Below are 26,550 nucleotides of genomic sequence, written 5' to 3' on the forward strand. Positions count from 1 at the left end.
GAAGGGCAGCGCCGTAGGGACGTGGCTGAAGGCGAGAGCCTCGGTAAGTGACATGCCCTCCCGGCCAATCGGATCCAGGCGTGAATCCAAGGGCGGGAAGTTAGTACCCGCCGGAATCAATGGGGTAGGGAAGCACCCGAGCGTCGGAGGCGGAGCTCGGGCTGAGAAGAGAGGCGGCGGAGTGGGTGGGCGGCTGGCGGCGCCGACTCTCTCTCTTTCTCTCTCTCACTCACTCACTCTCCTGAGGGGCACGTGACAGGAGCCGCTGGGGCTACTACAACCGAGTGCTTCGGCGGGTGGGGTGCGCCGAGAGGTGAGCGTTCCAGTCTGTCCCCCCCTCTCAAAAAATGAAACCATCCTTTGAATCTGACAGGGTGGAATAGAAGAAGCCTTTTGGTGGGCAGCCCCTCACTCGCCCGCGGAGAGAATGCCGGGACTCTGGAGGGGGGCATTTTGATCCCAGGGAGGGCGGTGAGGGGTGGGTTGTACCATTGCATGTAGGGGAGATTGGGCCACGGTGCTTAAAAGAGGGGAGATGAGAGTGACGGTGGAGGGGGCCAGTAAGGCCTAAAGTGTCAGGCCAGGTTGTGGGGTGGGTATTGATGCGGTGGGTCCGCAAAGTCTGGGCGGTTGAGTCTTTGGGGGGGGGGCAAGGGCCCGCCAGGAGCAGCCAGGCCTGGCCTGCTGGGGTTTTCTCTCCTTTTTTTGGGGGGGGTACAGAGGAAGGAGAGGCGTCGCAGGCGCACCGCGAGTGGGGAAGTCGGGCCTTCCCCGTTAGGTCATGCTGTGGCAACGCCGTGAGACCTGCTCGCGAGTAGCACATGCGCGGTATGACTAATCACTTGGTAGGTCTGCGCGGTCATGCCTTGGGAGTTTTTTTTGGGGGGGGCGCCTCCTCCGACTGGGCTGGGGACACGGGGCGTCGAAGGAGCCCGCAGTTTCTCACGTCGCGTATTCTTGAATATCAGAAAAGGAAGAAGGGAGAAATGTGGCGGTTGTGGGAGAGGCCTCACCGCAGGAGCCCTCCCTGCCCCCTGTTGGGTTTAAAGAGTATGCGTGACTTTGTGACTATTTTGTGGCGCTTTTTCACATGAGGAAAGAACATGGGGCATGGGAGTGGATTTGGCACAGGCCAGTTTAATAAAATGGAGTATAAGTCAGGTATGGTGACGTTTGAATGGATTGATGACTTGGGAACGGTTTTGCACATTTTGTTGCTGCATGTTTTCTAGTGGGCATTCTCAAAACTGGAATTTAAGCTATTTTAGTGCTGAACTACTTATGCAGAGTACCAGGGCTCCCAGGACACATATTCTGGAAATAATTGTGTGGGCAGGGAAATGTGCAACATAAAATAATTGAAGTTAAAATTAAGTCTTAAGACTGGCTTGTACTTAATATAGATTACTGGCAACAGTTGCGTGAATGTGATTTTTTTCTTTTTTACTGGAATTGGGTAGTCAAAGAAGATAAGGGCAAAAGTCCTGTCTGGTGTGAAGAAGGAAGTGATAATTTTGCAATGTGCCAAGTGAAAGCAGAAAGAGGACAAAGGTGAACTGCAAAGGGAGGGTAAGGAATTCTCTAAACTATAGAGGCCTTGAACTTCAAATGGATAGTGTAGTAACTTATTGCAGTTCACACAATACTAAGGGGGGAAGTATTGGGGTATTATATTGGCACAAGTAGTAACAATTTCTTGTTTCTGTTATGTTGCAGTTATGTTGAACTGAAATTGACAGAAATTTCCTATATATGTTGAGAGGTTTAGGTGTTGCCTTAAACACGATTCACTGCCTTTATTTGGTATGGAGTTAAGTTAACTGGTGGGTGTGGTGTCCTAAAATAACTAAAAAGCTGATTTGTATGTAAAGGGACATACAGTGGGTGAGTCTGACTCCATTGCCTTCCTACATTGCTGCCCCACTGTTCATACTCAAACTAATTTTTCCTTCTTGCCCTCCCTCTTAGGAGACATCAAGGGGCAGCTGCTATTGGCACCCTTCTAATCTTCTGTGATGTAGTTCTAAGGGCTGCTGCTCTCCTTCAGGACTGCAGGCTCCAAAGCTGGAAGGAAGAACAGTAGCTTGGAATTTGCATTTTGGAGGCCCTCTGTGGCACCTCATGCATGAAGCCCCGTCTTAAAATAGATTATGTGTATCTCTCCCCCCCCCCTTTTGTCCCCAAAGAAACTCAGATATATAAACTCAGTGCCAAATGGCTTCCTAAACCAGGGTTACAGTCGCCAAAATGCAATGCCTAGTTGCCATTTTTGTGCCAGACAGAAGTCATTTTTCAATATGACTTTTTGGTTCCTGAAATTCATTCTGATTGTGCAGATAAAATTCAATGGATAGAATTGTACAGGATGCATTGCTAGTGTGTAAAAAGAGTCCTGATCCAACGATCCCCAGATATGCACCTCCAGATGGTGGAGATCTCAGGCAACATCCTGAGGCAACTTGGGCACAAGTGGCCGATAGCCAGGTGCAAAATGTATCTGGCGCATAGTGAATTTCGAATGCTGTCCACAGATATAGCTGAACTGTACCTCCCTTAACAACTGTTTATTGTTATTTATGGAGGCTCAGGTCACAGTTAGTGAACCATGGATTTAAAATATTGATGACTTGCTAGTTCAGTGGAGTGCAAACTTGAATGAAATCTCTCCCTGCTAGTCATTCTAGTTTGATCTAAGAAATACACTTAATGTGGAACCTAATATCCTCTGTAACCCTGGGTAAGGGGTTAGGCATTATTAGTACAGTGGTACCTAAGTACTTAATTCGTTCCGGAGGTCCATTCTTGACCTGAAGTACCACTTTAGCTAATGGGGCCTCCTGCTGCCCCTGCACCGCCAGAGCACGATTTCTGTTCTCATCCTGAAGCAAAGTTCTTAACCTGAGGTACTATTTCTGGGTTAGCGGAGTATGTAACCTGAAGTGTATGTAACCCGAGGTACCACTGTACTGGGTAAAATCTGGCCTGTAAAACAATTTTACGACTCACTACTGCTGCACCAAATTTAAATAAAGGTGAGAGTTACATGAGAGAATTTATATGGGTTTAATAATAATAATGTCAGAAGTGTTCTCATTTTTTTCACTAGGACGACGAGGCAATAGCCCCTTGATATTTTATTTATTAAATTTGTATACCACTCTCCATCCATAGATCTCAGGGAGGTTCACAGCATAAAATAGTTGAGTAGAAAAGCATGCATTTTGACCATTGTTTGTTGGAAAACCTGGTTCAGAAATAAAGACTAAAAAACTACACCCCCATGAAATACTGTATTAAACTGTATATTTGGGGGGGGGGAATGTGATTTTGTATGTTGGCTTGCATTTAGAATAGAAAAATTTAGATTCGAAGAAGATAAATTTGTCCAGCTGTTTTCTTCTGCCTCCTGGTTTCATATTATGCCAAAGTACTTTATGCTGCTCTATTTTATCACACTGTTCTCAGCACAGAACTTCCCAGTGTGTTACTAACTTCACATTCTATTTCTGTGAGCAGTAATACACACATTCAGATACCAACAACTGTACTCTCTTTAGTAGCTGTAAACTGTTTCAGCTAAACCTGAAAAGGCACTACATGGTAGCTCATAACTTGTTACAAATCCCATTTGTAATGTATTTGCAAACATGCAGCTTTTCTCAAAAGAACAGATAAAACAATCTGCAAACACTTTCCCATGTACTCTTAATAACCTTTAACAATTAGTGCTTGGTGTGCACAACATAATAGTATTTGCTTTAATTACTTCAAGACAAGTTATAGAAGATATATAGAAAAGGGGCAACTTGTATGCTAAATATTCATGTGTGTATTTTAAAAACTTCCAGTGTTTGCCAAGTTATAAGGAGATTAAAAAAAGTCAAGAATTCTTCTTGGAAACTCGATCCTCTAAAAGGTCTCATAAGAATTGGTTTATTCCCCCCCCCCTCGCAACAGCCAACCATGTGCCTATGGCATGCTTAGAATCAGAACATGAAGACTACCCCTTTCCTATTTATCCTCAGTGTTGGATATTCAGATGCATATTGATTCCGAAGAGAAAGGTTCTATCACTCAAATTAAAACTGTCAGTTACCTCTAGTTCTGTAGGAGCTACACATACCCTGATCCACTTTGTAGTTAGTACCCTAAATTAAATGCTAAAAGCAAATTAACCTGCTTGCTGTGTAGGCCTTGGTTCTTTTTGCTTATAAGGCTATTTTTCTAATGGCAGAAGGACAGAAGTGTTGGTTACCACTTGAGCAGACTAATTTGCTTTTCTTCTGCAGGCGACAAATGCTCATCACAGTAGAAACAATCTGTTTACAAAGCAGAATTTGCTGGAAAGCCAAATTAATCAGCAGGACTGTCGTAGATAGGAAAACAAACACTTGGTAGTAATATCCACAAATCAGAATATGAAGGGAGTGTAGCAGAATACATTTAAAAGACAGAAATCTCCAGGTTTTCCTGTATTCAGTTTCAGCTGAGGTGTTGACTTTAGCTAAGCATCACTGTCCTGTAGATGTACTTGAGCTAAGTACTTGCATTCTGGAAGCAAATGTGCATCTCAGCTATCCATTTTTGGATGTTCTCCCCCCTCCATATAAGACATAGTCTGAGTGAAGAGGCAACAAAAGTTGTACATCCCTAGGATTATATCACCTCTACAATTTGGCTTGCTCTGTGCTAGAATGTTGGGGTCATGTCCAAGTTTTGACTGCAAGACCTAAGAAAGACTCAGACTTCCATGTACTAAGGTCTTGGATTTTGTGTATTAAAGCTTTCTCTGTAGCAGAATTCTCCCTAATGTGGGAGTAGGCTAAACATTTTGGGATAAGACTGTGTCCCAAGCATCTTTGTATTTATTATAGAAACAAAAATGTTGTCATTCCAGTGAACCGGTCTGCAAGCATATGTCTGTAGCTTCCTTTGCGCTTGATTTTGGACCCCTTAGGAAGTACTGGAATCCCACCCCCCTTTTCAGCTGAGACCTGTGGGTATAGGGTGGTATACAAATTTAATTCAATAATAGGCTCTGGAAACAGTTTAAACACTAGAAATCTTAACAAATGTATGATATAAGATACATGAGAGTGCATGGCAGTCTCTTCTGTTCCCTGGCACTTGGTGAAATGATCAACATCCAGGCTGTTCCCTCCAGAATGTGGAGTTGGAAGGAGCTGTTTGTTGCTGGACATGGACTGGCTAATGGGAAAGATGCCAACCCCTGTGTCTTACCCATCACTTCCAAATTTGGGCTGAGTGCAAAAATGTTTCATTTTAAAATCTTCTAATATATGGTGGGCTAATAAATGTGCACCAAATACAGTCATACCTCGGGTTACAGCCACTTCAGATTGCGGACCGCCAAAACCTGGAAGTACCGGAACAGTTTGCTTCCGGGTTTCAGCGGTCACGCATACGCAGAAGCGCTAAATCGCGCTTTGCGCAGAAGTGCCGAATTGCAACCCGTGCACGCACAGACGTTGGTTGCGAATGTGCATCCCGCACGGATCACGTTCGCAACCCGAGCGTCCACTGTATTAGCTTCCTTGTTTTTTCAGAAATAACCATGTAGGGGTGAACTTCAAAGCTCTGGTTTTGGGGGGGAGAGGTGTACTAATGTCCCATTCTCTCCTATGTATGATATTTGTCATGCTTTTAAATGGCCCTCTTTTCTGGAATCCTAGAGATATGACTGAAGAATTAGTTTATATCCCATCTTTCCTCCAAGGAGGTCAAAGTGGTGCTCATGGTTCTTCCCCCAACTTATTTTATGCTCACACAACCCCATGAGTTAGAAGTTGGACTGAAAGGCTGTGCCTGTTCGAGGTCACCCACTGAATTTCATGGCTGAGGGGGGATTTGAATACTCATCTCCCAGAATGAATCCAGCGCTCTTTGCACCACACTGGCAGTGTGCAATCCTTTTTATATTCCAAAAAGCCCCTCTAGGTGATGCATGCAGACATATGCTGTAAACATTTGTCTTGCTTAGTGCTTTTATTTAGTAAAAGGTTACTTTTCATAGTTCTTGTAATGCAAGGGTAGCGAATTGGTTGGCCTGATTTGGCTCACCAAGCCATTTTCAAAAGACACATCAGCCTATGCCGAAATAGACTGGTGGTGGTATTTTCAGTGGTAGCTTCAGCAGTGGTGGTGTAGAACAATCTGCCACCATGAGAAACAATCAGGATCCCTCTGGGAACAGGAAGAGGCACTCTGATCTATTCCAGTGTTTCACTAGTACTCTGGTATACTACTTCCTTTTTTCTGAGCACTCCAATCTGCTCTCAATGGTAGCAGGCTGTTCTGCGCCACCACAGGGAAGCTGGAGGAAGAGAGACTCACCACTGCTCTGCTATCTGTGCTTTTCACCATAACTGCTGTTGGTACTCTCAGTAGAGCAAGGGAGCATGATGGAAACAAGTGCTGGGGCAATTCCTTTCAGCTATTGATGACGCTAGTGCGGCAATGTGTATTGTATATATGGGAGTGTGTCGGTGGGTGTCTGCTTTCTGTTTGGCCATGTGCACCTGGCTTGTGGTGGTCCACTGAGGTTGGCCATCATCGAATACTGTCTTTGGGCAAAAAAAGAAACTAGTCACCCCTGAAGGTTGGAAAGAAATGTTTATGAATCAGTAGGCAGAGATTTTCATTGGCCCAGAGGTAAGACCATCTGACCAGTGTCTCCCTTTGTTTCTGCTCACAGAATATCAATGTGTGCATTTTGCACTTGTGTCTACATCTATGACAATAATAGCATGAAAACAAAGCATGAAAAGGGGACAGAACGGAACTTTGTATAAAATGCAGGTTTGCTCATAAGACTGGAACAGCCACCAAAAGCTGTTTGTTTTTTTAAAGGCTTTCAGTTATGAAACTTAGAGAAATTGATATGCTTGTTTCTAGTATGGCGTTCTTGCTGCTAGTTCTGACTCATTCATACTGCATTAGCTTTTGCAAGCCTCTCTACAAGTTTTACTTGTTTGGTTGTGATAAATCTCTTCATTATTTGAAGTGAAGGGATGGGGAGGAGCTCCTGTAGTAGTATTCAAAGGAACCAGGAAGTTGCGTCTCCATGGAACCAGCACTGAAACTTTACCTTTTTCCTCCTCCTGTGCTTGTCTATGTCAATATTACAAGCCAGAAGTAACCATTTCATACTGGAAGCGTGTGTTTTCAGCATGGGAGCCGTGGCGAGAAGCTTGAGCTAGTGAAGAAGCCAGTCAGGAGTTAGAACATGGCAAGGCGGAGTTCCTGAGGGATCTTCAAAGCCAAATAAGGAAGGGGGTGGTTGCTATGGGGACTGCTTCCTGTTTCCTCTTGGGTGGGGGTTCTGTGTGCTGTCCCATGGCAACAGCCCCTTACTTGGGCGGGGTGTGTGTGTGTTGTTTGGATACAGTAGCCTCTCCTTCCTGATATTTGTGGTCCACCCTTGGGACACCTGATGTTGTAATGAAAGGGGAAGGGTGTCTCAGAGTATGTGCAGAGTGCCTTTTCATTTTCATGCCCTAAATTTCTGCCAGTTGGGGCTGTCTAATAATCCTGTTTCAGTTTTATTTTACTGGGTGCCACCTTACAAAAAACAACATTTAGCAGGGCAATGAATGACTCAATTTTTTTAAAAAGTCTTTCCAAAGCTCTACTGTTCAATTTTTAAGCCTTAAAAAAATGATAGGCAGAATGGCTATTTTACAAAACAACACGGGATTTTACCAGGTATCCCACAGGGGAGTAATCGGTTAAGGGAACTGGGGACTCATAAAGGTTGAAAACCACAGGTCTACACCATTAAATAGCATTTTTGTGCATGTATTGGCTGGGACCTAGTGATGAACAGAGAACCATTTTGGTAGCATATGCCTAATAGTGTGCATATATGTTGATTTATGTTGATTAGCTCTTTCCTTTGCTGGTAGGCGTAGTGATATTTCATGCTCATTTTTTACCCTTATGCATAGACCATGAAGCAGAAGTGGTTGCTGTGTGCAGCATTGCTGTTAGCTGGAGCCTCTGCTATCCTGGCACATGAAACTCACGATCATGATCATGATGACGACGACGTAATAGATATTGAAGATGACCTTGATGATGGCGTTGAAGAGGTAGAAGAGTTGAAGCATGAAGCGAGCACTCCACCCCCACTCCCTAAGGTTTGTTTGAATACTTAATTCAAGTGTAGATCTCCAGATAGAAATTATTAGCAAGTTCCTTCATTCTGATGATTGGACCAGGTCTGCAGCTTTCTAGCTATAATTCTAATTTTAACCGGCCCATTATCTGAGTGGGGTGCACTCTTCCAAGTTGTTGCTTTCCTTTGGCTGCTAGAACTTGCTTCTTGAAAAGATGTGGAAAATTCCTGCATCCCAATTTAAGTTGCTGCACTGTCCAGAGAGGCTTCTCCTGTTGTTTAAAGCTTTGTGCTGTTTGCATGGGTGTAGTGTAAGGAAAGCCCATGTGGTGCTATCCATATGTTTTGGACTGCATCTCCCAACAGCCCCAGCCAAAATAGCCAAAGGTAAGGAATTATGGGAGTTGTAGTCTGCTGTATCTGGCGGGCGCTACATTGACTGCTGTGGTGTTAGTAAATAGGGATGCTTGGGGAACTTATTCTTCTGAGTTCTAGTTTGAACTGATCCATTCAATGTCTTCTGGATGACTGTGTGGATCAGAAGATAGTTTTCCTTGTGTGATGTAGACAAACCAGACTGCATATAAAAATGCATATATGCTTAGAAATGCTTACTTAGTGAGAACACATTCAAAAACATCTGTTTAAATCTGGTTCTGTGCAGATTAATGTGGAAATTGGACAGAGCAGGCTTTGTCGACATGTGAATGTGATACAGATGATATCAGTGGGAAAGTAGCATCATGTACATTGGAATTAGCTATGCTTGGAAACAGTAATACAATTATATTAGCAGTTTATGTCGCCATCATAGAACTATACCAAGACATTATAGCAATGCAACATAGCTTTGTGTTGTACAGTGGTACCTCTGGTTGCGGACATGATCCGTTCTGGGGTGCCGTTTGCACCCCGAATAGTCCGCAACTAGAGCGGTGCTTCTGCGCATGCGCAAAGTGTGCAAAACGCTTCTGCATGTGCACGCGCGGCGAAACCCGGGTTTGCCGCATTTGCAAGCTGAAAAGACGCAACATGAACCTAACGCAACACGAGGTATGACTGTATGCCTAGCTCGCTCTCATGTTTGCCTTCTGGGCTCCTAGATCTTTAAGGCAGAAGGAACATGAAAATTGAGCCATGGGTTGCGTTCATCATAGTGCTGAAGACAACATTTCATCAGCACAAGGATTTATCCTCCCGCATGCCCCCTAAATTCCACCAAAACTCCAGAGCAGTTTTGGGGATGGTGCAAGGGGAGAAGGACATCCCTTTGTGGTAGTTCTAATATTTCTTTCACTACTATCCTATGAATTGCTAGTGTAGTGCTACACTACACCCTAAGGTTGGAATCTGCAATAGGAAGTAGAGTAACGCAATGAGTTCAAATTTCTAAACTATTATTTGTAGTGTTCTTTCCAGTGAAGAGCTGTTTCAGTAATTCTGCTGTTCAATAAGAAGTGGAATAGTTTGGGATATTAACATACAAACTATGGGCAGTATCCAAGATGTTCCATTAGCACAAGGACTTTTGCCCATGCCACAGAACTTTTCCTGCCTCTCCTTTTCCCCAACCCCAAATCTGTTCAGGAGGTTACCCCAGCCCTTCAGAGCCAATTTGGAGAGGGAGGGGAAGTTTTATTGCACTAACGGAAATACTTGTGCTGTCAGAACAAGTGCATTGTGTACCCAAAAGCATATTTGTCAATTCTACTTGATCACAAATAATATGAATTGGTTTATAATATTGTTCAAGATATCACTTATCAAGGTATATCGGACATCTTTCTCAATCAGGTTACCTATAAGGCCCCAGTCCCAACAGGAGACGTTTATTTTGCCGAGAACTTCGATAAAGGAACTTTAGAAGGGTAAGTTTAAGCCCAAGAGGTGTTAGTAGATTTACAGAGAGATGTTTCTGTTGTGTGCATTAAAAGCATTTATATACTTTTTGCCTCAGTATGAGTAATTCAGTGGGGCTCACATAACAAAAAAGCAATTCTAAACAAAGTCAAAGCAAAATGTACACAGGTACTTGGCAGCAACCAATAATCACAGTGCACTACCATGCAGATACATGGTAAAAGATTAAGAAGCGGGTCCTCAGATGCATGTGGGGATTAAAAGCGGGTCCTGGGTCTGAAAAGGTTGAAGATGTGTGTCTTAGGGCATGGCATTTCAAAGCCTAGGTGTTGAAACAGAAGGCCCTGCCTTACATCTCTGCCAAAGTATATCTTAGTTATAGTGCACCAATCACAGAGCCAGCAATTTGTTACCAGTGAGCCATTCAGTTGCAAGTTCTTAGACTTAAATATTTCAAATGATGGACATGTGGTAATATGCATATTTATTGAATTTGTTGCAAGACATACTAATTCACTAAATTATGTAATTACAGAAGATAAAAAGGTGTTTAAACACATTTAAGCTATGCAACGCTCTCATATCTGGTGCCTCAGTTTGCTTCTCTTCCTTTACCCTTCTTTTCCCCCTTCTCCTTTTTTGCTATGTTTTTTAGATTGTAAACCTGAGGGCAGGGACTGGCTTGCTTGTTAATGATCGCTTGTTAGCCACTCTGGGAACTTTTTTGGCTGAAGAGTGTGTGGGGGGGGGGGGGGGGAGAATGCTTTAAACAAAAAACAACTGTTTTTAAATTTTAGGTGGTTTCTATCTAAAGCTAAAAAGGACGATATAGATGATGAAATAGCCAAATACGATGGTGAGTATAATGCTTTGCTTGGTCTTCACTGTATGCAATGACTGGGGTTAGTAGCTAAGCACAACTACTTTAACTGGCCCAGCCTCCTCCCAGTACTGGATGGTATTTTTGTTTAGGACTGTTTTATTTGTTTTTATAACAATTGTTTATATTGTTATCATATGCATGGGACCTTATGGTGAAGGGTGGGTAATAGATCTTAATCTCAGGGTTGTGGGTTCGAGTCCCACGTTGGGAGAAAAATTCCTGCAGTGCAGGAGGTTCAACTAGATGATCATTGTGGTCCCTTCCATCTCTACAATTCTAAGATTCAAATCTGACTAAATCTCAATTAAACCTTTGTCTTGCTGTGGCACTAGTGGCCTAGTTCTCACAGAGATGATAAACCTACATCTGAACTGTGATTGCATGCATCCCGATACAAAAATAATAAAAAAATATTTTCCACATAGAAACCATCTAGCCTTATTCCTAAAATGTTTTTTGTGTGTGGAAGAAATGGTTTTTTTGTATGGAAGAACACTCCGTCAAATCAGCCCCCACTTGCAAAACTGTACAGACCTGATACAGATTGACTGCATCAGTGAGATCTGGGGCAGAGTCCTGGGAGAGCATTTAAACATTTCTGTGAACTATTCAACAGCACTCATGTGAAAAACACACTGCATAAAGCTGGCATTTATAACTTCGCACATACCTGATTCTAACAATTTCATTTTCATGTGTATAGATCTTGTTTATTGTTAGGTTGCAGTTAGGCAGTGTTGTGGATGAGTGGCTGTCCTGAGCAAAGTTCCTTGTGTGTTGTGGAAGGTTGTATTTTCTCATAAACTAGAGCTGTAGTTTAATGCAGTCAGTGGTAGCTGAATTGTGCATATGGGTTCTAAAAGTGGTAGATATTTTGTGCAATGAAATTTTGGCTGCTTATGTAAATACGGTGAGTAGAAATGACACGGGGTGTGTGTGTGTGATTTCTTATGAATAGAGTATTAAATCAGCAATGGGCTTCCTGATGCGTTGTCCTGTTTCTTAATAGGCAAATGGGAAGTGCAGGAAATGAAGGATACTAAACTACCAGGGGATAAAGGACTTGTGCTGGTTTCTCGAGCTAAGCATCATGCAATCTCTGCCAAACTCACCAAACCCTTTGTCTTTGACACCAAGCCTCTCATTGTGCAGTAAGTGACCCTTTTTATTTTCTATTTAGCAATGAATGGGTGTGTACACTGAGCAGTTAAGTTCGGTGGAAATGCACTCACTGTATTGTATATAGGCCTATAAGGACTGAGCTCTGTGGAAGCAGGTTTTGCCAGTTCACAGCAAAATCCGACAATTCTGTATAATGGATAGAAACTGCCATGGGCTTTTTTTCATAACCAAAGTCAAAATGTCTTGCCTTCCTCATAATCTGGACTATAAGCTTGCTTCACTTGTAATGTTCAGACCATGGTTTGGCAGTTGGGGACTTGCTTCGGATTTCCACTCTAGATCTGTCTTTCATTTGGTGCTTTGGGCAAACCAGTATGTGCTGTGATACATGAATTGGGAAAATTATGATTTGTTGCAAGCCAGAATTGAAAAACACGGCTTAAAAGTGGGGTTCCATTTCTGAATTGAGTCGCACCAAAGAAAGAATTGAAGCATATGAGGTGAGACGAGGAAAATGCCATCTCAGTTGTGAAAGGAGGATGTGGTTGTTGTTTGAAATGAGTCATTGTCTTCAGGAAAAAATGAGGTGGGTTTTCTTTTTAAAATGAGAGTATTATTTTATATTCCAAACTAACTTAGGTATGAAGTCAACTTCCAGAATGGAATTGAGTGTGGTGGTGCTTATGTAAAGCTGCTTTCGAAAACTCGTGAGCTGAACCTGGTAAGTGATGTTCGGACTGTCTTCCACTTTCTTTCATAAAGCTGTTGCCTTCTGAGTTTTAGCTCCTAATGTGTGTTGGGCTGTATCCACAGCTATGTTTACTGTGCACTTACTGTGTTTCCAGTGCTGGGTTATGATTTTTATCCAAAATACATATCCTGTACTTTTTTGATAAAATACTACTATTTGATGCATTGTTTCTCCAACCAGCTTCAGACTGTTTGGAATCCTTAAGTCACTCCTAATTTGTCTGTAGTTAAGGTGTGCGCACCTTTCTTTGCATAGAGTAAATACATCTCCACATTCCCACCCTCAATGTCCCCTGGTGCGTACACAAACAGAGAACCTGACAGTAATGAAGCCACACTGATGTGAACATCTGGGGGGAGCTAAGAAGTGCATGGGCAGGGGAGGGAGAATGTCACTGCACTCTAAGGCAGTAATGTGAGCACACCTTTGTACTTCACTTCCAAACTGAGTATGTTCAAGGACTAGTTGTGGCTGTAAGTATAGTCTGCTGGCCTACTTATCTACAGTTAGAGCAGTTTGTGGGTCTATCATTATTCTCATGATTTCTGTAGTCTACCAAGTATGTGTTTGCCGAAAAATTATTAATTCCTTGCCTTTTGGATTACTCTAGATGGCACATTTCATACATCTCGTATGCTAATACCATGAAAAATGCCCTTGAATCGGTAGCATGAATTTCACTTTTTGATTAAGCATCCATGACTTATAAGTTGGTCGGTGCAGTGTTAACAGCAGTTTTTGAAACTTCAGGTTCCTGAATTGCACTATTAATACTCCTAACAAGGAAAGCCTTATTTTTTAGACTTTTACAATTTTGGTTGATGTAAGTCTGCTTATACAGAGGTTATTGATTTCTAGATTTGTAGAATCAAAGTGTTCATAAGATGTAGCTTAGGAGCTTGTCCTGAAAGTTAACTTATGCTGTGTGTTTGAAGCTTGGGCCATATTTATATTTTTAAGGATCAATTCCATGACAAGACTCCCTATACCATTATGTTTGGCCCCGACAAATGTGGAGAAGACTATAAATTGCACTTCATCTTCCGGCACAAGAGCCCCAAAACGGGCATGTATGAGGAGAAGCATGCAAAGCGTCCTGATGCTGATTTGAAGAATTACTTTACTGATAAGAAGACTCATCTTTATACACTGGGTAAAGCAACCACATATTTGGATTTCTATGTGAAAGTCTAGTGCAGACGGCTTTTATGGAATGTGGGAGAGGCTGTTTGCAACAATGGAATGTATTGTAAAGCAGGAAGTGAAGAGTTTTTTATTTTATTTCCTGTGTAAGAAACCTTTAATGATAGAACAACTTCCTGCAGGAGAAGAGTAGACTATAAAGCAGGGAAATGGACCTTCTTGAACCTATATTTTTATAGGTTCTTCTCAAAAGTATTCAAGTTAACTTTATTTTCCTTGGTCATCCTAGTTCTAAACCCAGACAACAGCTTTGAAATCCTGGTTGATCAAACTGTTGTAAACAGTGGGAATCTTCTTTCTGATATGACCCCTGCCGTGAATCCGCCACGAGAGATAGAGGACCCAAATGACCAGAAGCCAGAGGATTGGGATGAGAGAGCTAAGATTCCAGACCCAGATGCTGTTAAACCAGATGATTGGTGAGTAGCTGTTGAAATTTAAGGAACCTTGGGAGAAGCTTGCTACAACAGCTTTTTCTGAGAGTGGCATGAAAAGAAGCATAAAGGGAAGTAACTGGAGTGTAGTTTTTCTAGCGTATTCTCTGGTTTTCTAGGTAATCCTTAATTACATTCCCATATATCTGCATGAGCATTGGGCAGAGACTGTGCTGTTTGAAAGGCCTTGAGCTAGCTGCTGTTGATCCCTCTGCTTTTCTGGCTCAGGGGATGCCAGCATGTAGCCCAACCTAGCACCTGAGAGGGGGATGAATTGGAAGCAGTTGCTAGAGACTGGAAGAACCAGGTTTATGGCACCACATTTTACCTCTCATGTCGCCACCTGTAACACTGCTATGCTTTCACTTGCTGATGACATAACTTGGAAGGGAGTGACTGTGAATTGTACTTGAATGTGGGTGTTGCATGCAAGTTGGAAAGACACACCAAAACTCATGGCTCTGAATAGTCAATCAATTAATTAAAGCATGTCCTGGTTGCATTTTATGTTTTCTAAGAGCTTCTTGGGATGCGGGTGGCGCTGTGGTCTAAACCACTGAGCCTAGGGCTTGCCGATCGGAAGGTCGGCAGTTTGAATCCCTGCGACAGGGTGAGCTCCCTTTGCTCGGTCCCAGCTCCTGCCAACCTAGCAGTTCGAAAGCACGTCAGAGTGCAAGTAGATAAACAGGTACCGCTCCGGTAGGCAGGTAAATGGCGTTTCTGTGCACTGCTCTGGTTTCGCCAGAAGCAGCTTAGTCATGCTGGCCACATGATCGGGGGGGGGGTGTCTGTGGACAAACGCCGGCTCCGTCGGCCAGTAAAGCGAGATGAGCACCGCAACCCCAGAGTCGTTTGTGATTGGACTTAACGGTAACGGGTCCTTTACCTTTACCTTTTTAAAAGAGCTCCTTAGCCTCAGGCCAGGAGAGCCAGTATGATCTCTTTTCCCTGTCAGTAGATGGCGGTGGCTGGTTCTTCAGGCACACCCTCTCCTGGCTTGCTAGCTACAGAGAACTGGAGACCTGAGGAACAAGTTGAGAGTGGGGACAAAATGGAGGACAACTGGTGTTCTCTAGTAGCAAGGCCTTATTTTGTTAACCATACTTCTCATGCTCTGTCAGAGTGCTCCAAATAGCTTATGATACCCTAAAAATAATAATGATAAAGTAACATCACAATTATTACAACTGTAAAAGATATAACAGAGTGAGATAACTTGGAAATGAAAGACTAAACAGAAGGCAAACCAAAGCTTGCCTAAAGAAGTCTTTATGCCCCTTATCTTGTTACCAGCTGTGGTCATGCAGGTGGGCCTCTCCAGCTGACCACAAGAGATGGGCAGGATCAAAGATACTCTTCTTTTAAATTGTTGGGGACAGTAAGGTGGTTCACTCATTGAGTTGCACCCAGAAATGACCTAGAAGGTCCCAGCATCTACAGGCCTAGAGCAACATGCTCCCTGAAAGTGTTAATGGTTTCTTCCATCTTTTAGGGATGAGGATGCTCCTGCTAAGATTCCAGATGAGGATGCTGTGAAGCCAGAAGGCTGGCTAGATGATGAACCAGAATATGTTGCTGATCCTGATGCAGAGAAACCAGAAGATTGGTAAGTTGACACTGATTCCACTTTGCGATGTCTTCAAACTAAAATAGTAACTCTGCTGGTGATCCTTAAAATAGGGGTTTTTTGTGAGCGTTTCAGTAACCACAACTAATACTTCCAGATGTGTGGTACTTAAACTTCTGTTCTGTTTTGTGTTTAATATGTCTACTTGGCATCTAGTTGTATCTGTGGAACATAGCCTGATATACTTCAACCTATTCTGTGTGTTCAGGTTCATTTTTTTCACTGATTGAAAAACACAATTCTGTTACTGGTCTAAGACAGACACTTGGCTTGTTTGCCACTTTCAAAAGCAGGTGAGAGCTGTTGCCTTAATGTGCTGCTATGGGCTTTCTGGAAAGCTGCTGCTTAGTCCAGCGTTCCCCAAACTGCTGCCCAGCAGCTCTTCTGGACTACAGGGGAGGGCTAGATTGCATGAACCCTTGGTCTGTACCCCTTCTTTGACTGAAATGAAATGGGGTAATGGTCATAGTGAACTTGATCATTGAAATATGGTACTTGAAAGCCCATAGCTACTGGCCCAGATAGTCAGCAAACGAGCAGGTTGATGTTTGTCATTTTGTATGAATGACATACATGGGAGTTGCTGTGGCACGCTCATATTATATATGATCACTCCTGGAAGACATGATGTGTAGTTAGTTCAAGCCCATCTAGTCATGGTTACAGTTGGAACTCTTTTAGATGAGCAGCACAAAGAAAACAGAATGAGGAGTTCAGAAGTATGGATCTGAATTAATATTTGATTATAGTAGACTTGTGACTTCTTGCCCTGACTGGCCGAAGCCAGAAGTTCTTGGATTTGTTTCTTAAAAGACTTTCTTTCAAATGCACAAGTTGATGCAATCAAAGTCTATTGTTCAATCAAAGCTGGAGGTTGCATAACAGCTTTAAGCCTTAGCCTGATGAAGAGATTGCTCTAAGCAGCTGTTGATAAGATTAATCAAGAAAGAAAGATAACTGTGAAAGGCTTTACAGATAGTGTGATCAGCATTGTGTTCCTCACACAAAGAAAGGTGCAAGCAAGTTGTGAAATTTCATGTATTCCCAAATTTTGTATTACCTAGCGTGAGAGAACACTCAGAGTATAAGAGGAATTCAGTAGTTGAGGAAAACCTATAAGCTTTGTAACATTACTTGTATCTCACCAGCTTAGAGGCATTGTTAGTGGGTGGTTTGCTAGACCAGGTGGGTGGAATATATATGTTTAGAGGTGGCAGTGGTATTGGAATTGGGCATTTGGTTACCTGATGCAGCCAGTGAGGCAGAGTGAGACACATGACTTGCCTGTTGTTGAGTGGTAACTTGGGGGTAGGAGTTTACATGTCCTTACTGGTGGATGTTATATGAGAGGTAGTGAGTGTTGGCTGAATACAGCCTTCTGCCTGAATTTACTGGCTGCATGTAAAGGCAAAAATTACTCTAGGTTGCTCATTTGATAACTTGGTGGTGGGAGATGCTAACCTGCAGGTAGATCTAGTCAGAGTAACTCTGAAAGTGTTGTAGTCCCACTCAAGTTCTTGCTGTAACTTATTTCTGCAGTAGCTCCCAGATCTGGGAAATTAATGGCCTGTTCTGGATTGAGTCTGACTCCTTCTTGAAAGAGTAGGTTCATAGCCTGGGAATGCTACTTGAGTCGTCTCTCTAATTGGAGGCCCAAGTAGCTTCAGTGGCGAGGAGTAGCTAGTTTGTTGGCTACAGTCATTCGTGGTTTGGGATTGCCTCGCCACATTCTTGCATGCTCTGGCAGCCACCTATCTCAACTACTCTAATGTGCTGTTTCTAGGGCTATCCTTGATGAACGCTTTCTGGAAATTGCAGCTAGTGCAGAATGCTGAGTTGGTGAAATCTGATGGAGCACCTCTTTGCATACCAGCCTCCTTGGGCATTGAGTTCAGCGTAGGAGGCTTTACTTTCCATTCCTTCAATGGTTGAGCCTTCTTGAGGGTTGTTCCCTGCCTTTAGGACTCATTCCCTGGAGGCACAGTTGGCTGTTTAGTTCCCATTGTCATGGGGAAAGATTTCTGTTCACCCAGGCTTTACAGTGGATTTGATTAGCTTGCTCTGGATCAGAGGTGTTTGTTGCTGTTCCAGTTTAATGTGCTTATGCTGTACTTTTTTATGAACATAGGTTTTCACTTCTGTGTTTTCATTTTATTAAACAGTGTAGATTGGCAAAAGGTGGTCTTTAAATAGTGGAAATAAGCTAAATTACGCATTTTCTGAATTGTTGACACAAGTTGATTGTAAAATGAATTTGCTTAAATTTTGAATTTATTTGATTATGCTAAGGTAAGGAATTCTAGCATAATTGGTGTAATCATTTTGATTTTCAACACTGATAATTATTTCTAGATCAAAATTTCTACCATAGGTCAGAGACCTTTTAAATTTCTTGTTAAAAAGTAAATGGAGTCCTAAAACAGTGTTACCTTTTTCAGGGATGAAGATATGGATGGAGAGTGGGAGGCACCTCAGATTGCGAATCCCAAATGTGAATCTGCCCCTGGTTGTGGTGCTTGGCAACGTCCCACAATTGACAATCCCAACTATAAAGGCAAATGGAAAGCACCCATGATCGATAACCCTAACTACCAGGTAAATTATCTAGTATTACAAATTATATTTCATACTCCTATTTCAGTGTACATTCTTTGTATTCTGCTACTTTTTTCAGCTATTTAAGACTAAACTATGATCTGGTTAACACATAACACAGAGTCATGGTTTGTTTAGCCAGAGTTGATTTCTGAATCTAGCACATCAACAAACCACAGTGTGCGGTGGTTTATTGGCTAATAAAATATAGCATTTTAAAACTATGGTTTGGTGTTTTGTCCAAACCAAAGAGCCTCACTTACACATGGATTGTTTGGCTATGTCACACAAAAAACATGCCAAGATACAGAGGCATAAGGCAAAGAGCAATTGAAAATCATTTTGGCTAAACAAGCTTGGGGTATCATTATGTGCAAATAGAGTCGTTACATGTTGTAGCGTAAGAGCACAATAGAATTAAAATACTTCCAACAACGTTTTACTGATGTGTGTCTGAATTTTCCAGGAAAGGAAGCTAAGTGGGTTAAAAAACAACACACACATACATACACAAAGTCCTTATTTGAATTTAGACCTGTATCTATCTCCATATAAGAGAGTTTCTATCTACAGGATCTAGGCAGTGGTCTTTCACAACTCTGCTTCCTGGAGATGTGAAAAGCTGAACCTGGGATTTTCTCCAAACACAGCATGTGCTCTGTCATTGCTCTGTGAACAGACAGCTGCTGCAGAAGTGGGGAAAATAGCAAAACAAGAAACAAAGGGAAATAACAGTACACTGTATATATAGATGTTCAACAAGATTGTGAATATAAGCCAATAATAAAATGAAGTATTCTATTCTGTTCAGGAATCTCTGAAGGGTCATTAAAATGAATTATTGTGTTATAATTGTTCTGTTTCTTCATCAGGGCATCTGGAAGCCAAGAAAGATTCCAAACCCAGATTTCTTTGAAGACTTGGAACCTTTCAGGATGACCCCCTTTGCTGCTCTTGGGCTTGAGTTATGGTCTATGACCTCTGACATATTATTTGATAATTTCATCATCTGTACAGATCGGGCAGTGGCAGATGACTGGGGTAATGATGGATGGGGTCTGAAGAAGGCAGCTGATGGCGCTGCTGAGGTGAGAAATAAAAGCTTTGTTTCTGACAACAGACAGGATAACAGAGACTAGAATCCAAATGTTATTATTTAATTAAATTTGTATACTGCCCTATACCCACAGGTTTCAGGATAAAATCAGAATATAAAACCACAAAATACATAATCAAAATAAAAACAAGGACAACCCAATAACCCCTCCAACACATTTTAAAAGGGCATAGGGTGTCAACCAACCAAAGGCTTGGTTAAAGAGAAACGTTTTTGCCTGGCGTCTAAAGGTGTATAATGAAGGTGCCAGTTGAACCTCCCTGGGGAGAGCATTCCACAGACGCGGTGCCCGTTCTCGTGTTGCCACCCTCCAGACCTCTTGTGGAGGAGGCACATGAAAAAGGGCCTCAGAATATGATCTCGGGGTCTAAGTAGGTTCATATGGAAAGAGGTGTCATTGATGTATTGCGGTCGTGAGCCGCTTAAAGGCTTTATAGATCATAACAAGCACTTTGAATTGGGCCCAGAAACTAATTGGTAGCCAGTGCAGTCGGACCAGGATTGGTGTAATATGCTCACACCATCTTACTTCGGTGAGCAACCTGGCTGCTGAATTCTGCACTAGCTGAAGTTTCCAAACTATTTTCAGAGGTAGCCCTACGTATAATGCATTGCAGTTATCTAACTCTGAGATTACCAGAGCATAGACAACAGTAGTTGGGCTATTCCTGTCCAGTTTAGCCAAAGCTGATGGAAGGCACTCTGCGCCACAGAGGCCACCTGAGCCTCAAGTGACATCAAAGGATCCAAGAGTACCTCCAAACTATAAACCTGCTCCTTCAGAGGAAGTGTAACCCCATCAAGAACAGGTGATCTCCCACCCATCCGGCCTAGGGAACAACCTACTAACACTGCCTCAGTCTTACCTAGATTTTGTTTCGGTTTGTTGGCTCTCACCTGGTCCATTATTGAGGCAAGACACTGGTCCAGTACTTCCACTGCCTCACCTGCAGATATAAAGGAGAAATAGAGCTGAGTGTCATCAGCATACTGCTGACAATGTACTCCAAACCTCTTTCTGTTCTTTGGTCATTAACAGATTTGTATGTCTTTTTTGAGTTAATAAACACAGAGACCCCACTTTACAAATGTTCCCTATGCGAAAATTCATATCGAAACATGAGGAATTAGTACCCAAACCTTGCTATGCACACTGCAGATTCAGACATTTGAATAGAAAGCATTTTTTACTTCTTTGTTTACCTTTTGCTGGTTGGCTGAAGAATGGGGAGGTGTGATTGGATAGATCACATAGCTTCTTTTCTGGGTTTCCCTGGGCTTTTAGGCTTGGAGGGAGGACAAAATTCCATGGTTGGGTGATTGTTAGATCTCTTGGGCAGCTATATTGCCTCATAATCACTGCTAAGTACAGATAACTTCATAGATTTTGATTTGTCTTCCAGCCCGGTGTTGTGGGTCAGATGATGGCAGCTGCTGAAGAGCGTCCCTGGCTTTGGGTAGTCTACATCCTTACTGTGGCTTTGCCTGTGTTTCTTGTTGTCCTCTTCTGCTGCTCTGGAAAGGTGTGTGTTTTGGAAACAACCGGTTTCAAAAGTATGTTGAGTAGGATTGGAATTGGAAGTGAATAGTTTCTGAGAAACTTACTTGTGGAATTCCTACAACTGTTTCAGAAACAGCCAAGTGCTGCCGAGTACAAAAAGACTGATGCTCCTCAGCCAGATGTAAATGAGGAAGAGAAAGTGGAGGAAAAAGACAAGGGAGAAGCAGAAGCAGAAGAAATACATGAAGAAAAGCCAGGTAAGCAAAGTTGATGATATTCACTAGTCCCAAAATCACTAAAGCTTTATCCTGATAAAGTTACATGTTTTAAAATTTGAAGCCTAATCTTGAATTGGAGAGTAGGCAGCAAAAAACACAAGTATCCTGTAAATAATAGTAATAAAACCTTTTTACACACTTCAGAAGAAAAGCAGAGAGGTGATGGTGATGCAGGAAGTGCTAGTCAAGAGGAGGAGGAAGAGGAGGAGGAGGAAGACGAAGATGAAGAAGATAGCAAACCTATTACAGAGGTAAGGGGGTTTTTTTTAATTGCAAAGTGTTGCACTAGAGCAGGGGTCTGCAACCTTTAAGACAAAAAGAGCCACTTGGACCGAAGGAAAAAACAACTGGGAGCCGCAAAACCATTGCGACATTTAAAACAGTGGGGAGTTTTGGGGCACACAATGCGCCTCCTCCCCTCGCTAGTATCTGCCCCGGAGCCGCGGCAAAAGTGTAAAAGAGCCACATGCGGCTCCGGAGCCGCGGGTTGCTGACCCCTGCACTAGAGCAAGCCTGGAGGTAGTAACCTGTTTATAAGAGCAGCCAGCAATTTTGAATTTTGAATTGCAACCTCAGTGCCATCAGTTGATGGGATCATTTCACTTCATAACCTGTGGAATCAGTTTTGTGAATTCTGAAAAGCCAGTGTAACCTTCAAATAAATTTTGAAAAACTTGTGCGAATGGGATAAACACAGTTCTGTTGATATGAGTATTGTAGTTTAAATAAGTGGGTCCTAGTCCAGGATTGAAGAATTCATGGCCCTCTAGATGTTGTTGGACTCAACACCTATCAGCAGCTGGCGGAGGAAGAGGAGTGCGGGGGGAGCGCACCGCCCCTGGCAGCGCGATCCCATTGGGGTGCCATTGTGGCTGCCCTCCCGCCCACGCTGGGTGCCCTGCCCCTGCAGTCGGCGTGCCCCGCCCCCAGGATGCGCATTACGCCCCTGTGGGCGTGCCAGCCCCGCCCCCACTTGCTCTCTGCCCCCCCCCCCCCCGGTGCTGGAGCATGAAGCTCTGCCACTGCCATCAGCCCCAATGGTCATAGGAGCTGTAGGCCATCAATATCTAGAGGGCCACAGATTCTGCATCCTTTATCTAGTGCAGCCTGCTCGCTTGTACAGGAAATCCAGCACTACAGCATCAAAAAAGAAAGAAAGATGGAGAACCACTATTTTAAGGTGATCAGACAACTTTCTTCTATGGCTGCTTTCTGTTGGATAATCCACTATCTTAGACATTATGCCAACCAATCACAGCTGCTCAATATTTTTTTTGGGGGGGGGGGAGGCATTACAATTCAATTGAAGAACATAAGCTTTAAATGTTGTTCTTTTTCTTTTTGGTTCTAATGTTTTTATGTGGAAGTGTTGTCTGTATGTGTGTTGGAATGTCCTGGGCAAGATAAAAGGGACTGACAAATTCAATAAATAATAATAGATGACTATCTAACCTGTTTTAAAAAACCTCAAACCAAGAATCTAGTACCTTTTGAGATGGGCTTTCCCACTGTTGAACAGTTCATATCGTCCGGAAGTTCTTCCTAATGTTTTGTTCAAATCCCAGTGAATAACTTCAAAGATACTTTCTCATTGCTTTCTAAAGCTAAGAGGAAATTGAACACAGGAAGTGGCTTCATATTTATGTAAGAGTTGTGTTCTTTTACCTTTACAGGAGGAAGAAACTGTGAATAGATCCCCCAGAAACAGAAAACCAAGAAGAGATTGAAATATCCTAAAAACTTGCTCTGATTAATTTTCCCCAACATGGTTTTGGGAGAGGACCTTGGATACCTTTTGCTGAAACTCAAATAAAAAAAAAAACCAACCTCAGACTTCACCATCCACAGGTTCCTGTCAAATGCTCTCCAGTGTAAATGAGTGTTAGCAGTAAAATATTCGCAATTGTGTTTTTACATAGAGTATTCCTGTAGAAAAAGAATGCATTTAACACAACCCAGCTAAGAATTTCTGGAATGTTACAATAACTAACATTTTTTTGTTTGAAAAATTTTGTTTTTGAATAGAATGATAGAATTGCCAGTCTCAAAACCTTGACTCAACTTAATGTATTAATCTATCAACGGAAATGAACAGCAATCCTTAGAAAATTGCTTGGTATACAATTTTTATATGTTTATTTTTCTTATTTTTCTTTTACCAAAATGAACATACTTATACATCACAGTTCCCTTAGTTTGATCATGTCAAAGTATGCTGGTCAGTTATGTTAAAACTTGTACTTCAGTCAGATAGGAGAGAGAGAGAGCTCAAATCCATTTCAAGAAACTATTATCAAGTGCTTAAATAACTTTCCTTCTTATTGGAGGAAGGGCATAATGAGGCCATGGAATACATATATTGGTCATGGGTACTGCCCAGTGAAAACAGTATTCATAATCAACTTGAATTTGAGAGTAAGTTCTGGTTTAGGTTACTAAGACTGAGACTGGATTTAGCCCTTGGAATTCTTTTCAGTATAGAATTTATTTTCATGGTGTTTTTTTGTTTTTTTGTTTTGTTCTTTTTTAAACAATTCCCCCCCTCCAATGGTTTTAAAACTAATTCCTCCTGTTCTAGCTTCTGCTGCTGCTATGCAGTTTGTTCAGAATGCAGCTTAGCTGCTATAGAATGCATATGCTCAGTTCATTAAATCTGTTTGTGATGTGTGTTTTTAATCTCAAAGGTAGAACTACTTTCTGGGGTCCAAACACTGTGGATAGTACAGTGTTGCTAACATTCTCATTATTGCCATTGTATGTACATTCATGCGCAGAGATGAAGCAAAGGCAAGCCAATCTAAAGATTTGCACCAAAAGCAGATGTCAGTATTTTGCGGCTAAGGAAGGAGCATGTGAAAGCTTCCCGGGTATATGTACCATTTTGAGACTCAATCTGCTCTTCATGTATCAAACTATATTGTTAATGTAGGGGGTTCCAATTCCAGCTGAATAAATTTTTTAAAAATGTGTTGCATTTTGTATCTAGCAATTGTAATCCCTTTTTTGTGGAATACACACTCTGCCTCTAAAGATAAAATGTAATTCTGTGCTGTTGTATTGGAAGACTAGGGGGTTGGGAAAAAAGTAAATAAGCTTGTGGGCAAAACTACTGTATGTGCACTGATTAGAAACACTCCAGATTTTTATGTGTGGATAAGAGGTTCTCAAAGTCACAGAAGTTTTGCTTCTTTAAGGTATGATTTTCACATTCAAATTTCCCTATATGCTTTTCAGGTATGCTTCCTGGCACCTGGTTTGTTTGTTTTTCCACAATAGTGTTGCTGTTCTCATTGGAGGCTCCAGAGTTCACAGGCTTAATTAACTCCTTTTAGTTGTTTAGGCAGCTCAGAAAAAGAAATTGCTTCCATAGCTGCCTCTTCTGTCTTTTCCCCCTCACATGGTAGACTTGCAGCGCCCCATTCAACACCTCAGTTTGTGCTAATTGTAACGTACTTTATTTAATGCTGTGTGTCATGTGAACAATCTTATGTTATTCTTTATTTCTGGTGTGTTCCTCTTTCTCCAGACTGTGAGGGAAGTTAATTTTTAATTTCCTTTTCTGATGAAAGTCATAAGGCAATCCTTAATTTGAAGCTAAAAGTAATATATTTTTGGAATTTGTAGGACCTCTTCAGAATATGCCTGTATGCATCTTTTGGCTTTTTTTATATCAGTGAAATTTGCAAAGCACTACGTCATTTTTATCAATTGTTTTAAATGTACTACTTAAAGACTTTGAGCCTGGTGTGTAATTGTGAACCCATATTAAGAAATATTCCACACGAGAAGGTTGCCCCATCAACAATTTCAGATTAAAGCACGAATTTGCATATTATGGAGTAAGTTGAAGTTTCCAAATAATTTGAGGTTCTTATTCTATCTGACTTGAAGATGATTATTTTTGTTTGCTTGAAGACAACATTCAGCTGTAGGAAATCTTTTATTGCCAACACAGATGAATTTATAGTGGGGAAGAAGCTGAATCCTAAAACTGCATTGGTACCTTGATAAGACTTCTAAAGGAAAAGGTTCCCTTTCAAAGAGGATGACTTCAAGGTTAATGGGATGTTAGACTACCTATTTGGCTTTTTATTTTATGTAAAAGATAAAACTGCATTCAAGCAATTTCAGATCTATCTGTATTAGTGTGTTGAGTAAAAGGTAGATGATTTTAAGCAAGGTAATGCTATACAATGAAAAAGTGGTTTTTCATAGGATATTTACACTGCAAACTTGCTTAAATTTTAAAATGCTGATGTTAAAATCCACTGAGATGTGGATGTTACAGATGCCTGGAGTCTTGTGCAATTAGCCATGAATGGGGAAAGGTATCTTGGATCTTCAGTGCTTGGTTCCACTTAATCTGTGGCAGTAAATATGGTGCTAGACTAATTTCTTGGCACCTTGCTGCCTTCTCTTCACTATAGTTTTTCTAAATGCCAGTATTGCCTCCATACAAGTTTCAGATGCAAACCCCTTAAGTGTTGGTAAACAAGACTGTGACTTTCTTTAAAAAGTCCTGACTGTTATTAAAAAATCTAAAGATGCGGTATGCATATAAATATATTGGTTAAGTTATAAACAAATGTAAGCTTGCTCTGATTAATAAAGAAACTTAAATCACCATTTTTCTACTGTCTAGTTTGGTATATTTTTATCTTTTAAAGTTCAGCTGATCTAAGGGCAGAGGATTCAGCAAATGCTAAAGAAAAATCTAGGCTTGGGGCAAAGATTTCCAGAGACAAAATAAGTACTGGAAGACATTACCGTCATACAAAAGGCACAACAGTAAAATGTTCTCCATTCTCTTATGTGCTACTGAAATACCTTGAGTCCAAGCTTAACTGTCTTAAAATCTCTGAATTGCAACATTTCATGAATAACATCCTCTTGTTTGGATTAAGAAAGCTGAACTGTTAAGTTACAAAAATGGAATAGTTCAAGTGAGTTGCACCTTGCTTTCAACCCTGGTCATCAAAATGCAGTGGCTTGGCTTGTTCCTATAGGTTTTTAAAGATTGATTTGTTTTAGCATTAGCAGTT

General features: G+C 41.7%; 1 protein-coding gene across 2 annotated transcripts; it reads left to right on the forward strand.

Annotated features, from left to right (window-relative positions):
• Nucleotides 1-167: 167 nt before the first annotated feature.
• CANX (calnexin) lies at nucleotides 168-26,134 on the forward strand. 2 transcript variants are annotated; one of them, XM_028718232.2, is made up of 15 exons: nucleotides 168-313; nucleotides 7,968-8,159; nucleotides 9,932-10,005; nucleotides 10,795-10,853; nucleotides 11,890-12,031; nucleotides 12,642-12,723; nucleotides 13,714-13,906; nucleotides 14,186-14,375; nucleotides 15,883-15,996; nucleotides 18,456-18,612; nucleotides 19,485-19,700; nucleotides 21,133-21,252; nucleotides 21,361-21,487; nucleotides 21,653-21,759; nucleotides 23,182-26,134. In XM_028718232.2, the coding sequence occupies exons 2-15, from the start codon at nucleotides 7,971-7,973 to the stop codon at nucleotides 23,233-23,235; spliced, it is 1,824 nt and encodes a 607-aa protein (XP_028574065.2). In that variant the 5' UTR covers nucleotides 168-313; nucleotides 7,968-7,970; the 3' UTR covers nucleotides 23,236-26,134. The 2 variants fall into 2 exon arrangements, with proteins under 2 accessions (XP_028574065.2, XP_028574064.2); XM_028718231.2 differs by lacking the exon at nucleotides 168-313 and adding an exon at nucleotides 823-845.
• Nucleotides 26,135-26,550: the final 416 nt, after the last annotated feature.

The sequence above is a fragment of the Podarcis muralis genome, chromosome 2, assembly GCF_964188315.1.
Source record: "Podarcis muralis chromosome 2, rPodMur119.hap1.1, whole genome shotgun sequence".
Lineage (NCBI taxonomy): Eukaryota > Metazoa > Chordata > Lepidosauria > Squamata > Lacertidae > Podarcis > Podarcis muralis.

What these genes read in the sequence shown, in the direction of transcription:
- CANX (XM_028718231.2), top strand. An exon ending in ACCAAGCCTCTCATTGTGCA is followed by an intron (nt 12,032 to 12,641) that starts GTAAGTGACCCT and finishes AAACTAACTTAG; the next exon opens with GTATGAAGTCAACTTCCAGA. An exon ending in TCGATAACCCTAACTACCAG is followed by an intron (nt 18,613 to 19,484) that starts GTAAATTATCTA and finishes TTTCTTCATCAG; the next exon opens with GGCATCTGGAAGCCAAGAAA.